This window comes from Marmota monax, unplaced genomic scaffold (genome assembly GCF_021218885.2).
Source record: "Marmota monax isolate L192 unplaced genomic scaffold, Marmota_monax_Labrador192_F-V1.1 WCK01_AAM20220418_F8-fsc00083, whole genome shotgun sequence".
Classification (NCBI taxonomy): Eukaryota; Metazoa; Chordata; class Mammalia; order Rodentia; family Sciuridae; genus Marmota; species Marmota monax.
In genome coordinates this window covers 7103413-7119020 of record NW_026692848.1, presented here as the reverse complement: position 1 = coordinate 7119020, position 15608 = coordinate 7103413, and the positions used below count along the sequence as shown (strand labels likewise).

The 15608-nt window shown below is 42.6% G+C and overlaps 1 protein-coding gene across 4 annotated transcripts in view; it reads left to right on the top strand.

The window, feature by feature from the left end:
- The first annotated feature begins 8182 nt into the window (after positions 1-8182).
- The window catches only part of Map3k4 (mitogen-activated protein kinase kinase kinase 4), a 132087-nt gene continuing 124661 nt past the window's right edge, over positions 8183-15608 (top strand). For all 4 annotated transcript variants that reach the window (XM_058580953.1, XM_058580951.1, XM_058580952.1 and 1 more), the window contains exons 1-2: positions 8183-8212; positions 8915-9039. In XM_058580953.1, coding sequence (XP_058436936.1) covers positions 8198-8212; positions 8915-9039 — 140 coding nt within the window. In that variant the 5' untranslated portion in view covers positions 8183-8197. The remainder of the gene's footprint in view (positions 8213-8914; positions 9040-15608) is intronic.

Genomic DNA, 15608 nt, shown 5'->3' with positions numbered 1-15608 from the left:
CCTGACCTTGTCTGCCTGTCGGTGCATTTGCTTATTTAGAGTCTGAAGAGTTCCCGAGGAGTTCACCCGAGGCCACCTCATCTCCATCCTTACTGAACCCCCTTTTTGGCCTCAGTTATAATTTGTTCCCCCACTTTCTCCTCCTCTTCCAGTTCTCCCGTTGTGCTGCTTCAGAAGCAAGATCCACTTTTTACTAGAATTAGAGGTTTTAATTTATTTACTAGAATTAACAAATAGAGGCTATTTTTCCTTTTTAAATTTCTTCTTTAGAAACTTTCTGCCTTTGTTGTCTTTAAGATTTGTTGTAAGGAGCCACTCTCTGCTCTGCAGGCCCCTCTGTGTGTCTGTTTAACCCCTGGGATAATAGCACTGCCCTGTGGTTTCTCATTGAGGCATCATTTGTCTTCACTGGAATGCTTTTTCGTATGGCTTTTGTTTTTATTTTGTTGTTTTGTTTTCTTAAGTGTTTTGTTTACATATTTTTGGCAGCAAAATTGTGTTTATTAAAAAAAAAAAAAAAGCCTAGACTGTGAAAACACTTCACTGCTTCTGTTAAAGAGCCCCAAGCCAAACAAAAAGACTGATATTAACAGCAGCCGACTGATTACTTTCTTAAAGATACATAAAAAGAATAAAATGCAACAGTGTAGGAAGACTTTGAAGAAATCACAGCTTCTTCCAAACCAAGAATGTGACCCATCTGCTATATTGAGTCGATATTTATTTCAGGCCTGTGGCTTTTTGACAGTCGAGATTTCCTTTCAATGTGTATATAGTGTGGGCTTCTGTTTCTTTGTAGTTTTTGTGGATTTTTAAAACTATCTCTATTTTGACACATTTTCTTTTTTGCTTTGTCATTAAAGGAAAGGTTTGAGTGAAGAATAAAAAGAGACTTCAACGTACAATTGACAGGAAGTTAGTTGATTCTCCCCTTTCAATAAGAAAAATTTTGAGGACAACAGATTATCTGAAGGTGTGTAGAAAATGCCACTGAGGACTCTTTATGTATTTTTGATTAAAGAGATTTGAGGCTTTTGGGGGAAGGCGGGTGCTAGGTATTGAACTCAGGGACACTCGACCACTGAGCTGCATCCCCAGTCCGATTTTGTATTTTTTTAGAGGCAGGGTCTCACTGAGTTGCTTAGCACCTTGCTGTTGCTGAGGCTGGCTTTGAACTAGCAATCCCCCTGCCTCAGTCTCCTGAGCTGCTGGGATTACAGGCATGTGCCACCGAACCCAGTGATTTGAGTTGTTTCTGCCACAAACTATTTATATTGACCACTTTGCAGGGGGCCTGGGGGAAAATGTAACTATCAATATGTTTTGAATATCAGAATTATCTGTGACCTTAAATATGCATTTGAAGAACTATAAACTCTATGTAATCTATCAGATTTCTCACACATGCATTTCCCAAAGCAAAAACAAAGTTATTTGGTTAGTCTACATTCAGACCTTGTTATCTGATGTGGACTTGCAGAGTAAAGAGTGTATTAAACTGTCAATGTCCAGAAGAGAGTGAAAATATTTATCAGTATTTCTAATGCATGAATGTTACGAATTGGATAACAGGATATTTTTATTTCCATTTTCATCTTCAGTAAAACACTTTCTCTTGCATCACCAATTTTTTTCCTGGTCAAAAAGAGAAAGGACTCAATGCCATGTGTGGAAACTACCTCAGAGTTTTCTCGACCTTATTTGATCTTAGGAATCTAGAGACCTAGCACTTCAGGGCATCTCCGGTTTTCATTTTGATGAGCTCATCAGTTGTTGCCTAATAGTTATGGGATAAATAAGTTCTTGTGTTTTGTTTGCTTATTTTCCAGGTTGGGAAAATAATTGGTTAAATCTAGGAGCTACTTTTACAGTTGTTTTTGATTATGGGCTTCTGCACAATTATATTACTGCTAAGTGACATCTTAGTTCAGGAGAATGAAGATTCACAGGTGCAGGTCAAACTGAGCTAACAAGACACACTTACGGATCAGCAGGGTCGACTCTCTTGGTGAGGCACGTGAGGGCAGCTTCAGCCCCACCATCTTTAAACCCTGGGGTGCAACCATGGACCCTCCACAGATAATTTTTTTTTAATCTTAGCTATTTTTAAATTTTGTTCAAAAGAAAAATACTAAAAAACCCACAAAAAGTTTCTTTTCATAATTTGATAATCCTAGCACAAGTGGCTAAGAAATAAGCTCACTGAAGCTTAAATCATACTGAAAACACCTTCACACAACTCACACCACCACCACAACCTAGATTTGCCTGGGTTCCTGTCCTCACACTTTCCCCCAAAACAAAGAACTGTCCCACCACAGAGAAAAGCCTTAGATAGGTGGAAAGAAAGCCACAGGGAACTGTCTGGAATTCAGAGTTCAATTCAACATCACACAAGGTAATAGTCATTTAATCAGTAATTAAAATATTTAGGTTTCAGAAAACATTATTTGATATATTTTCATTTTTAACTGACACATAGCAATTGTGCACATTTGTAAGGTATGCTGTTAGCTCAATACGTGCATACCACGGGAAAGGATCGGATGGGGTGGTCGCAGATCCGTCACCTCAAACACATCATTTCTTGATGTTGGGGACATTCAACATCCTCTCTACCAGCTCTCCTGAAATATTTTACTAATCATTGTCAACCATAATTATCCTACTGGGTTTCACAAGCCTTAAAACTTCTTTTTTTTTCCCTAGATATAAAAAGGCCGGATTCATTTTTCTAAATTTTATCTTGTATGCCTTTTAAAGTTTTACATTTATGAAACAAATCACAATTTCCTATGTCTATAAAGTTCTTGAAAGCATTTCAGCAAACATTTATGTTTTAGTTTTTGTTAAAGAACTCTGCAAAGACCTCTTTTTAAATCTTTTTTTTTTTAAGCTAAAGTTACTGTTTTCTAGCCATGTGATACAGCACATGAGTATCTATGGGCATGTGCACAGACAGCCTGGGTGTCTGGACAATATGTTCACCAAACATCTATTTTTAGATGCACGCTGCACAGAACTATACTGTTTCGCTTTTTTAAGTTAACAGCACTATTTCATTTTAAGATGTTTTTAAAAATGTGTTGGAGCCTTCTTGAGAATAATCCAACCCTTTTGTTGAGCTTCCTTTGTTTTCCCCCAAGGTTACAGCAATACAAAGAGTAGATTCAATTTGTTACATAAAGGATTTAGTTAAAGAAGTTTGAAGCTACTTCTAATAAGTTTTTTTGCCAGTCAGGGAACAGTTTATCACAATTTGACAAGATACTTTTTAAATTTAGGGTTAAGAAGCAAAGTAGAATTAGCTCTGGGCAGAGAGGGAAGGTTCCCAAGAAGGTATATAATGTATTGTGATGTGATATTTTACCCCACACCCATATTATAAATAAACACACCTGGAGTGCAGTACAAAACTCCACCAAATAATCACTGTGCTAACCCTGAAGTGAGTGTGCTATATTAAGAGAAGCGCTGCATTCAGTAGTTTTCATCTCAAAATGCTTATTTTCCTTTCCTCTCTTCCTCCCACCCCCCAAAAAATGGCTTCTGCACTTATTCATAGGGATCATATAGTTTGTAATTTGCAGTTCAGGTTACATGTGGTTAGGGAAGGACACTCGATTTTCTTTTATAGACATTGTGGACATTTGTAGGGAGTTTGCTGTTTTGGGTAATCATTTGAAAATCTTCCCAGTCTCTGCTCTCTCTCTCCAAGTATTTCCTGAGGAGTCTTCCCTTCTAAAGGCCTCCTTAAGTGTCCAACAGCATTTGCCAAGTACCAATGACTTTTAGAGAGGGGCAGACCTACTTAGGAGAAAGGAGAACATGGGTAGGAATTTGAAGGTAAATATGTGTCATTTTGGCAGTGAATGATGGCATGACCTGGCAGTGTGTCACTCCTGGGACCAGCCCAGGTGCCCGTCTCATACCAGTTTGTTTACCTCAAGCTATTCCAGAAACAAGTTCAGGGATGACTCAAGACCAACGCTGTCTATTTTTTAGCACTTAAAATCTTTCAACAGTATGCATGTTGATCTTATATTTCTTTGGTAATAAAACAATGAAAGCTATTGTGTTTTGGAAATATAGACTTTATAGGTATTATTATTAGTCATCCGGCCAAAGTCAGCAACTTTCAGAAAGCTCAAAATATCATTCCTTTTAGGGAGTCCCCTTCTGGAAAACCAAACCCCCATATTTTACTTGCACATACAGGAATATCACTTTCAACAGTTAGGATGAGGATTATCTACATGTGATATCTGAGGTGATCATTCTTCCATTAAACAAGTGGGTCCTGACATCTGTTGAGTCAGCCCTCTCCTGGGTGCTGGGCATGCAGGGGTGCAGGAGACACGCCCTGACTTCCAGGAGTCAAACCTGGGAGGGAAACCATGCTTCAGACAAAAAAAAAAATTGTACTTGAGCTGCAATATGCAAATATTAGCATGTGCCCAGGGTTTAGGAGAACACAGGAAAGGTGGCCCTTCCTCATGGGAAGGGGCAGGAGCAGAGAGGAAGTCTCCCCAAGGGAAGATGCCCAGAATGAGTCCAACAGGGTGAGCAGCAGCATGAGGCCAACTAGAGTGGGGAGGTCTCGTGTGGGGTGGGAGCAGCGGCCGGGGAGAAACCCACACGACGCGACCACAAATGACACACCTGAGGAGCTATAGTCGTTGGCTATTGATGGCACAGGAAGTGAGAGGAGGTGCCTGACAGGAAAGGGGGCAGGAGGAGCAGGAGGGCTGACTCATGGGGGCTTCAGGGCCAAAGTGATGAGCTTGGACTCCCTCCTTAGTAGGTAGCCATCCAAAGTTTGAAGCGGGGGGGGGGGGGGTCTCCAGGTAAGAGTGGCATTTTAGGTAAAATAGAAGTAAAAAGAGCAAGGGCTGGGGATACTGGAGATAGAGCTCAGTTGGTAGAGTGCTTGCCTTGCACGCCCAAGGGCCTGGTTCAATCCCCAGCATCACACACACACACACACACACACACACACACAAGAATTGAAAAGAGCAAGACCGGACCCTGAGAGCAGAGTTGGGAGACACATGGTGTCAGGAGCGGGGAGAGGAAACTGTCTGGTGGAATCATAAACTTCCCATTGGCAGAACTTGATGCTGGACTAGGTGGGAGGGGCAAGGGAACAGGAGAATGAAGGGCGGTGCCCAGCAGTGCCACTGGGGCGACTAGACAATGGAAAGACAGAATAAGGAGCAGAGCCTGCGCGGGACACAGATGGTACACAGGCTCTCCCTACACCCGTGCACACGTGCGGGCGCACACACACACTCAAGCATACAAACCTCTGTCTTGCTCCTGTAATGTGCCACTTCATCTTGATCATTGATTGACTGTTTCCTCACCTGCCCGTAAGCTCCTGAGGACGGGGACGGTGTTTGCCTTCTCATGACTCATTTCCACAGTCATCAGAGCCTGGCACACAGTAGGCATCAGTACATGTGAAGGTAGAGAACATGTTCAGGGGGCTGGGGATGTGGCTCAAGCGGTGGCGCGCTCGCCTGGCCTGCGTTCGGCCCGGGTTCGATCCTCAGCACCACATACAAAGAAAGATGTTGTGTCCGCCGAAAACTAAAAAAATAAATATTAAAAAAATATTCTCTCTCTCTCTCTCTCTCTCTCTCTTTTAAAAAAAAAGATCATGTTCAGTTTTTTGATCATAATTAAGAATCAACCTATATTTTGTTAATTGTTTGAAATCTTTCTTTTTAATGAAAACTGAAGTTATTTAATAAGAGGCTGGATCTGTACATGCCAATGAACCTGGGTTCCAGCCCACCACTGCCCTTGCCAGACGTGATCCTGGACAAGGGACTCAACTTCTACAGTACCCTTTGGTCATGAGTACGGTTAGGGATTTGGACAAGGATGACTGCTGAGGTCCTGCTGATCCAGATGTTTTACCAGACAGAAAGACGTTTAATAGGACTGGCCCAAAGAGGAAAACAGTAGTGCATTAAATTCTTGACTGAGTTAAAAAAAAAATTAAAGCTTCAGGAAAACAGAAAGCCCAGGCCCTGTGTCTTCTGAATGGTTCTGCAACTTTTGGGGTGCATGTGGACTAAGTCAGAGAAATCAGCTCCAGAGTGGCCCTTGCTGTATGCTTTCTGTGCACCATAGCTTTTGTCCTAGGACCCTGTGGTTCCACTAGAAAAGAGGGTGAGAATTAAGTGGAGCCTTGGGATTAGCAGGACACTCGCTCGCTGTCGCCTGGGTTTCCCCACACAGCAGCTCAGTGTGTGCTCAGGACTCTGTCTGGTTGCCAACATCAATCTGTCCCTAAAAAGCCTTGCATTGATTCTGCCTCTAAATGATTTTCCCTTTTTGCAAAGCATCATTATACCCCCACAAAAAGAATGTGAGCTCAGAGTCTTCTTTGTGGAAAACATCTTTGAGGGCAAATTCTTTGAGCTCTTGAGACATTCAACACACAGTAGTTCCTTTCCTCATGGAGGCCTGACTTTAACTCTGGCAGGAAACGTTGATTCATTTTTTTTTTCCATAGTTCCGTTCATTGTGACTTCCTAAGGACATTTCACTGTTGACAATTTAACTAGAAAAGAAAGTATGCATTCTTCTTGCTAGACTTAAAACAAGCTTGAAACACTCTTTTATGCTATTCGATAATGATGAGGGGCATAACTTGCTTATAAAGAAAACATTCAAAAATGATGTTGGCAGATCAAGTTTCTGTAAATCAAATCATGCTAGGTGAGATGGTTGGTTGAAGGAGTTTGTCACACCCTTTAAAAGAGAGAAGTGTGTTTTACAGGCAGCCTCCTGACTGGCCTATTTGTTGACCCTGGGTACTATTACACCAGAAGAGCTGCTCCTCGCGGCTGAGCCAAGCCGTCGCTGTCTCTGCATAGGATTGCTAGTACGGTCTCCTCGTTGCCTCCCTAGTTCCACACTTGCTCTTAATGCAGCAGCCATAGTCAGCCTTCCAAAACATAAGGACATTTAAAAACTTCCCTCCTCTACTTCAAACACTCCAACGCCTCCCAGTGCACCCTGAGTAAAATCCAGAGTCCCCACAATCACTCCTTCTGAAAAAGAATATTATTTTGATTGATATAGTAATTTTACATATTTATAGTGTGCAACAGGATACTTCAGTATGCATACACACATCAGGCAACTCCTGTCTCAGGCGGCCACCTGAACCCCTTAGCCGGAACGTTCCCCAGGTGCCCATCTGGCCCTTCATTCCCTTCTCTCCTTCTGGCAGTGCTCACCTTCTCAGGGAGGCCTGCTTGACCACCCATTTAACAACTGCAGCCCCACTCTCCTCCTCCCCTTTCCCTGCTTTATTTTTGGCCCCCAACACCTTCTGACCCATTGCAATGAATCTGCTTACCCCAGACGTTAGTTGTCCTCATGAACAGATTATAAGTACAATTGTTTGCTCATGAACAGAATATAGGCACAATTGTTTGCTCCTCTGGTAAATGTGTTCTCTCTCTCTCTCTCTCTCTCTCTCTCTCTCTCTCTCTCTCTCTCCTAACTTAGTACAGTGCAGAGTGGGGCTTTAAATATTGATTGAATGAATGAATTTGGTATTTTTCATGTGTAATCTTAATAGAATCAAATTTTAATCTTCCATATAGTTTAAAACTATATAAAGGTAAAATCTATCAATGTGTGCATTTTTTAAAAAAAGCCCTAGCATTTATAAATAACCAATGGGACATTCTTTACAAGTCAGGAAGAACGCTGACTAGACTGACCTTTGAGAGGCATGGAAGATGCTAGACGGGGAGCCCTGAGGGAGGCCTTAGCCAGAGCACTTGACCATGCTCAGTTTGTGCCTGGTAAAATGTGCACCATGGTAGGGTTGGGAGGCCGGGGGGATGTATATAAAGTGCCTGGCCCACACAAAGATGACTATGTAAAGGGAATAGTCGAAAGCTTTTCCTGGCTGTCCCGATGACTAAAGACATCTAAGGCAAACGAATAAGCTAACAAAACACCCATTTCCTCCTGGAAGCCCCTCACCCACCACACCCTTTTCTGACATCCTTGTAGCTTGACAGGCCTCCAGTTTTGCATTCATCTGGTGCTGTGGATGTTTTGGAGTCTTGCTTTTATACCATTGTCTTTACTTGTCCTGTGAACAGACCAAGCACCTGCAAATACTCTTGGTCCCAGATTCCAAACGACTTATTGGTGGCCCCAGATGTTTTGCGCTCAGGTAAGTGTTCTTTTTGCCATTCATAGCCTTCATTTATTTATGCAATAAATATATGTGCATTACATGTCAGGCACTTTTTAGACGTGAAAATGCAGCACTACTTGGGTCCTCACGTAGCACACATTCTCAGGGAGAGAGAAAAGACAGTAAGCAAATAGTAACAGGCAACGTGCCAGGTTACAGAAAATTAGAGCAGGGTGAGGGGCCTCGGATGTGGGGACTACTTTAAACAGGGAAACTGCACGAGGTGACCTTCAGGCGGACACTGCAGCAAGCCTTGTGGATCGCTGCAGTGTTGCACTAAGGCACAACCAATGCAAAGGCCCTGAGGCAGGACGGTGCCTGGACACTTGAAGCATGACAAGGAGACCACAGTGGCTGGAGCTCAGTGAGAACGGCAGAGAGTGTTGGTGAGGGGGTCAGAGAGAGCACAGGGGCCGGTCCCACTGTCTTTCTGGGCCTTGTAGACTTTGGTTTTACAGAGTGAGCTGGGAAGCACTGAGGAATTTGAAGAGAGAGGTGGTACCTGCTGATTTACCTTTATCAGAACCATCTGGCCGAGAGTCAAATAGCCCCAGGGAGGCAAGGAGAGCCAGGAGGGCAGCCCCTATGGAGGATCCAGCTGAAAGACTAGGCCACTGAGGCCAGGGCTGTGGCAGTGGGGGTATGCAGAGGAGATCTGACTCCGGATTGATCTTGCAGTTGGAAGAGTTTGCTAATATGCTGGACATGCAACTTGAGAAAAACAGCCGTGTTAATGAGGACTTTCAAGTTTTCAACTCAAGCAATTGGAAGAATGAAGCTGTGTGTAACAGAAGGAGAGGATGGTAAGTAGACGGCATTTTCCCTGGCTCTGCTTGTCTGATTGACATGCCGGGTGTAGCTGAAATCAGGTCTGCCTACTTGGTGTCCACGTGGAGGTGCCCCATGCACCAGGGAGTGGGGAGGGAGCCCAGGCCCAGCTGCGCTGGAGACGGTGATGAAGACACACCAGTGTGGGGGCTTTGAGCCCATGAAAGGGGGTGCAGTCATCTCAAAAGTGGGTAGCCACGGCAGGAGCCCAAGGGCAGAGCCCTGCAGAGCCCCGACACCCAGGGATGTTGAGGAACCAGCATGGCAGGCTGAGAAGAGTGCTGTGTGATGGGAGAGTCGAGGAGATGGTGTCCAGAAAGCCAGGGGTGAAACGGGATGGAACTTCTGTCTCCTGCCACTGGTGAGTCAGCCCCTGGGGTCTGAGTCACAAACCTCCTTCTACCCCGTGGAGGGGATCTCAGTCAGCCAACAGTCTGTTCTTTCTCTCACCAATATGAAAACTAGTGTTAAAAGCACAGTAATGGCAGTGGGAGTTTGGGTGGGTTTGTTTGTTTATTTGTTTACATTACAACCTCTTGAATTTTTTTATTTATCATAGAACTATGTAGGAACTGACTAAACTTGCCCAGAATCCCACCACCCAAAGGTGTTTTTTTTCTATTTGTCCTTACATATTTGGGACCCTATTATGTTTAAATATTTGTGGGTGTGTGAACCCTTTTTTATAAGCTTAATATTGTATCATTAGGTCACTGAAAGTTGTTTGTAAACATTATTTTTAGTGACAAGACTGCATTATATCCTAGGTTATACAATAGTTTATTAATTATTCCTCTTCTACTGGACATCTTAAATTCCCCAAATTTCACTATTATAACTAGCATCCATAATAGCTTGTTAGCTGTCACGAGAAAGTCAGGATTCAGGAATGCTAGCTGGATGTGGTAGAAGTCAAAGGGAGTCCTGGGCATTTTAAGTACTTGCTCATGGCACCTGGATGCTTTTGAAGAAGTCTGTATGAGCATACACACCCAAATAACTGAGAGACTCTTTCTTACTCTCCCTTCTGCACTGAGTATCACCAATTTCATTTAAGTATTTTTTTCTGATTATTAATGCAATATATTTTTCTTGAAGAAAATTTGAAAACTCAGAAATGAACAGAGAATTTTAATACAAACAACATTGCCTGTCACTATTTTGGGGGATATATTTGTGCTTTTACACTGTTATACACACGCAAATTATGTATGCATCTATGTGTATATATGCATTGCCTTCTTCTTGGTGCCAGGGACAAATCTAGAAGCATTCAATCACAGATCCACATCCTCAGAACCTTTTTATAAAAATATTTTTTTAGTTGTAATTGGACACAAAGATCTCTATTTATTTATTTCTTGGGGTGCCAAGGATCAAACCCAGTGCCCCACACATGCGAAGAAGGCACTCTACCACTGAGCTAAAGCCCAAGCCCCTCAGACCCTTTTTTGTTTTTTTTTATTTTGAGACAGGGTCTTGCTAAGTTGCTTAGGGTCTCATTAAGTTGCTGAGGCTGGCTTTGAACTTGTGATCCTTCTGCCTCAGCCTTCAGAGCCAGGATTACAAGCATGCACCATCACTACCGGCTATATTTTCCTTCTTAACTTGGCATTATTACTTCATGGAGCACCTTTGAATCATTAGGAATAAACCCAAATATGGCTTTTGATGACCCCACAGTATTTCTTTCCCTGTTCGATATAAATCATTTGCTATTCTCTGATTGTTGGGTATTTGTATCAATTTTCTATCCTATAAATGTGCCTTGAATAAAACTCATTATGTGTCTTTGGATTCTTCAACACAAACCCCTGGAACCGGAATTGTAAGCTTCAACTATATATTAGAAATATATGTTAGAAATGCCCCTCTGGAAAGAGGACGCTGGGTGGCAGTGCCATGTCCACTGCAGCAGTGGGAAAGGGATCATTTGGGCCATGTGAAGGCTCCCGGGGACCATGACCTGTATTCACGGCTGCAGGCAGCCCCGCTGTGTGTCAACGCCATGGTGATAGAAATGGTTTATAGGTGATGTTTACTCATTATAGTTTATCATTGGCACAGATTTTCTTCAAATCTGTCAATTTATCTGTTGGAATCTTGCATTTTTCTAAGTTACTTGATCAAACCAATCATGCGGTAAGAATATTGATGTCTTTTGTCATATGTCGTAATTACATTTTGGTTTTATAATGGCATTATGTGACCTATAAAGTTTTCACAATATATGTAGTCAAATTTATCAATTTTTTTCTTTCTTTTAAATTTAGAAAATTATTTGCTATGAAAGTAATCTGACTCCACATATGTAATTGTAAAGTTTATAACTCATGATTTCTAAATTTTAGCTGTTTTAAAAGTTATTTATTTTTATGCATAAAGGTAAGCTCCTAAACTGCCTTTTCCCCTGGAGGCAGTAAAATCTACTCTCTTAGGTCAGGAATTTCTATAACGTATTCCAAATTTAGCCTCTCATCGGCCACTTCTAGATTAAGGCGACAAAAATAGTAAACAGCCTGGTTGAACAGTTCTAGAACTTTGAATGTTTTTGGTCTCAAGATCTCTTTCCATGTAATTTATGAATCAGTCAGGATATGATTGGCTGTGCTGCAGTAATAAGCAGGCCACATTTCTTCCATGCCCTGTCCAGAAGTGCCACCCTCCTTTCCACTCATAGATCATTGCCTAGAGCTGGTCGTATGGTCCTGTCTGCTGCAAGCGCTGGGAAGGCAGAGCAGTAAACGGGAAGCTGAGGGAGCATCTCTGCCGCGCTGCAGCTTCATGCTGCTTGTCCGAAAGCCGGCCTCTAAAGGACAGGGCAAGGCTTTTCCAAATGTGCTTTCAGATATTTGAAAACAGTAATTGCACCATCCTCCCCCACATCTACTTACCCCCAACACGTTGCCCTCTGGCTTCATGGTTTCTGGTTTTAAGGAAAACAAACACTCCTCTTTTGATCATTCTTTCTGTGATGCAGTTTCTTATTCCCTTGACATCCTGCTGAGCCTTTTCTGGATTCCTTGTCCCTTAATAATGTCCCTTAGTAATATCCCAAATATCCTGTGATTAAAAGACAGGGGTGTATAATATTTATTTTCCATTTCATTAACTCTTTGTTGTTGTTGTTGTTGTTTTGTTTTGTGTGTGTGTGAGGGATTGAATTCAGGGGAAATTGATTACTGAGCCACCTACCCAGCCCTATTTCATATTTTATTTAGAGACAGGGTCTCACTAAGTTGCTTAGCTCCTCAAGGTTGCCCACGCCGGCTTTGAATCCTCCTGTCTCAACCACCGAAGCCTCTGGGAATAAAGGTGCCACCATGCCCAGCCCAATTCATTAATTCTTGGCTTTGTAGTCTTGAAAGCCAAGCCTCATCTTCCTCTTCACACTAGGCCGTCCTACCCAACTAGCAGAAAGCCAAGTGACTTCAGTTACCAGATTAATTGTGCACCAATCCTTTCCCCTGACTTGGGACCATGATTCTAACCACTACAAGAAGCCATCAGCACTTCAATAAGCTGCTGGAACTGCTTTACACGCCACCCCATCCAGTCCCTGTGCTGCGGCTCTTCGGTGCTTCCTGCTGCTACACGTCTTCCCCACAGGGTCGGGATGAATCACAGCCTAGGAAAACAACATCCCTAAACTGATTGTGAAAGTCTTTCAGTCTCCCTACCTTAGAATGGGGAAGAGGAGGGGATTTTCATTGCCCTATTCCCCAACTTCTCATATTATTTTTAGGTAGGAAAGTTTGCCTTGTTGGATCTTGTCTCCCTTGAATTGAAAGTCTTGCCTTGGTGGCGCCTCCCACTCCTTCACAGATACAGGTGTTGACAATGAGCCTGAGGGTCTCCAAGGGCCAGGCTTCTTCATGATGTGGCAGCCAGGAGAATCAGCCTAAGTGACACATGAGGATTCTTACAGATTCATGTGATGTTGACTTCTGTATTACCCACTATGCCTTATTTATTTCGAAAGCCTACTTAATATGCTAAGTAGAAATACCTGCCTTTATGACCCATAATAGGCGCTGTGTTAAAAATCTGCATGACAGCTTGACATCACACGTACAGCAAATCCTAGTTTGGACTGAAAGCCATGGTTTGTTATATGTCACTGTTAGCCTGGATTCAAATTTTTATTGGGACACTTAAGTATATTAAACTGAAGCTTAGACTTGCCCTTTAGCCTACCTGAGAGTTTCCAAATACATATTCACGTACTTGTCGTCTTCTGCCTCCTTTGTGACCATGACTGGATATTAGTATAGGCTGTTTTCAGAAGCGTGAGCTTGCCGTTGAGCCTCCTGGAGACCAGTCAGCTCAGAGCCTCGTGGAACTGCACTGACCACGGCTTCAAAGCCCCACAGTTCTACGTGTTGTCCTGGAGGAATATTCAAGCATTATTTCCAAAATGCTTTTTTGTTCCAAGTAATGTGAGTAGGACTAGCAATTAACTAATTTCCAGCCAAGTCTGAAATATCAAAGGTTAGTCCCCAGAGATGGCAGAGAGCGAAAGAATGAGAGTATTTGTTGTAAAATTCAGCTGTGTTGATTTTACAATCCAGGACTGGAAAATGGCCAGCAGACTTTGTCAACCTTCTCTTAAGTCTTTCTTAAGGTTTCTCTGATGTCTAGGATGCCAGTTATACCCCAAGAATTCTTATTCTTGAGGGAGGCCTGCTGGTACAATTGGTAGGGGCTCAGGATTGTCAGAGGGAAAGGTTGTTCTTAACTCAGCACAGGGTACCTCTTTCACCTGCCATCTCAGTCAAGTTCAGGGCCCCCCAAGGGAATAGATGAGGCCCAAAAGAAGTGGCAGGAGCTTCCAACCCAGGTCCACTGAGATTGCTTGACTATAGATTGTTTTGCATCCTGTTTCTCTTGATGGTCTTGGCCTTGGTTTTGCTTCTTATGACCTTGATGCACACTTGACCTACAGGCTGAACTCTATTGACCTCTCCTCGCCTCTGGTTCTGCTTTCTTGTTTCTCACACAGGGCCTTTCTATCACACACCCTAAGTCTCTCTCCCTGGGTCTATCCCAGCTCTGAGGGGGGAATCTGCAGAGCTGTGCTCCCACCTGAAGTGCCTGCTCTCACTAATCAGGAAATTTGCAGAGAGAACTTTGCGATTTAACTCAGCTTCAACATACTTTAAGAAAATGGACATATATCATCACAAGTGCAAAAACTGAAATTTACTCAGACATAGATAAGCTAGCAAACTTTTACATGCAAATTCACATTGAATAAAATGGCAATAGAATTGTGTAATGAGAGACATAGAAATTTTTTTTGTTTCATTAACAATAGGCTCAGGTATCAAATATAGAGGAAGCTGGGATGATACAGACTACAAACCTATAAATCTTTTTATACGTACCAGGGATTGAACTCAGGGACACCTAAACAGTGAGCCACATCCCCAGTCCTATTTTGTATTTTATTTAGAGACAGGCTCACTCTCTTGCTTAATGCCTCGCTTTTGCTGAGGCTGGCTTTGAACTTGTGATCCTCCTGTCTCAGCTTCCCCTGCTGCTGGGATTACAGGTGCGTGCCACCATGCCCTGTTAGACCTATAAATCTTTTAAAAGGTGATTTATTACCTTCTCCCTGCCAAAAGAAAAAAAAAGAGTAGTCTTGTACATTCATTTCTCTTGAAGTATTAATTCTGGCAAAGACTATGTTCATATTGTCATAACTAAAAATAAATAAACTGAGAAACTTCAATAGAAACCAACCATCAAAATGTGTGAAACACCCAAGATTTTGATATAATTGCTACCCTCTAAAATGCTTGATAAATACCAGTTTCCGTCCATTGACATCTAATCCCCAATTGTATAGCTATGTCTGGGTTTGAATTATAAGTCCTGTACTCAAAAACCACAGGAAAACAGTCCACCCTGGTTATCTCTGGATTCGTGGCTTATTTTATTTTATTATTTTTTTGCAGTACTGGGAATAAAACCCAGATATAGCTCTACCATTGAGCTATATCCCCAACCCTTTTTATTTTTTACTTTAAGACAGGATCTCGCTAAATTGCCCAGGCCAGACTTGAACTTGTGATCTTCCTGCCTCAGCCTCCCGAGTCACTGGTATTAAAGGCGTGTGCCACCTCACCTGGCCCCTTGAATTTTAAAAAGCACTAAATCAGATTGACTGCTTATTCGGGACACAAAACTCTCCATACAATAGATGATAATTAAAAAAATTACAAAGCTCCCCTGTTCAAGAATTCCAAATGGCTTGGTAGATGCCATGGCGAGGGGGTGGCATCTCACTTCCCACTCCTTAAATGTAGGCTGCACAAAGCTTTGTGGTTTCTTCCTCAAGAGTTCAGTATTGAAAGGGGGCAAGAGTCACTATCATGGAGAAACCCGCAAACTTCATCAGGCAGGAGTCCAGGCCAATACCAACAGTGATGAGCGCCCTTGCTAGGGTGAGCCAAGAGGGCACTTCACCTCTGTGGTCTTCCTCCCCAAACCCACAACTCCAGCCATGAGAAAAACACCAGACAAACCCCGGCACTGAACT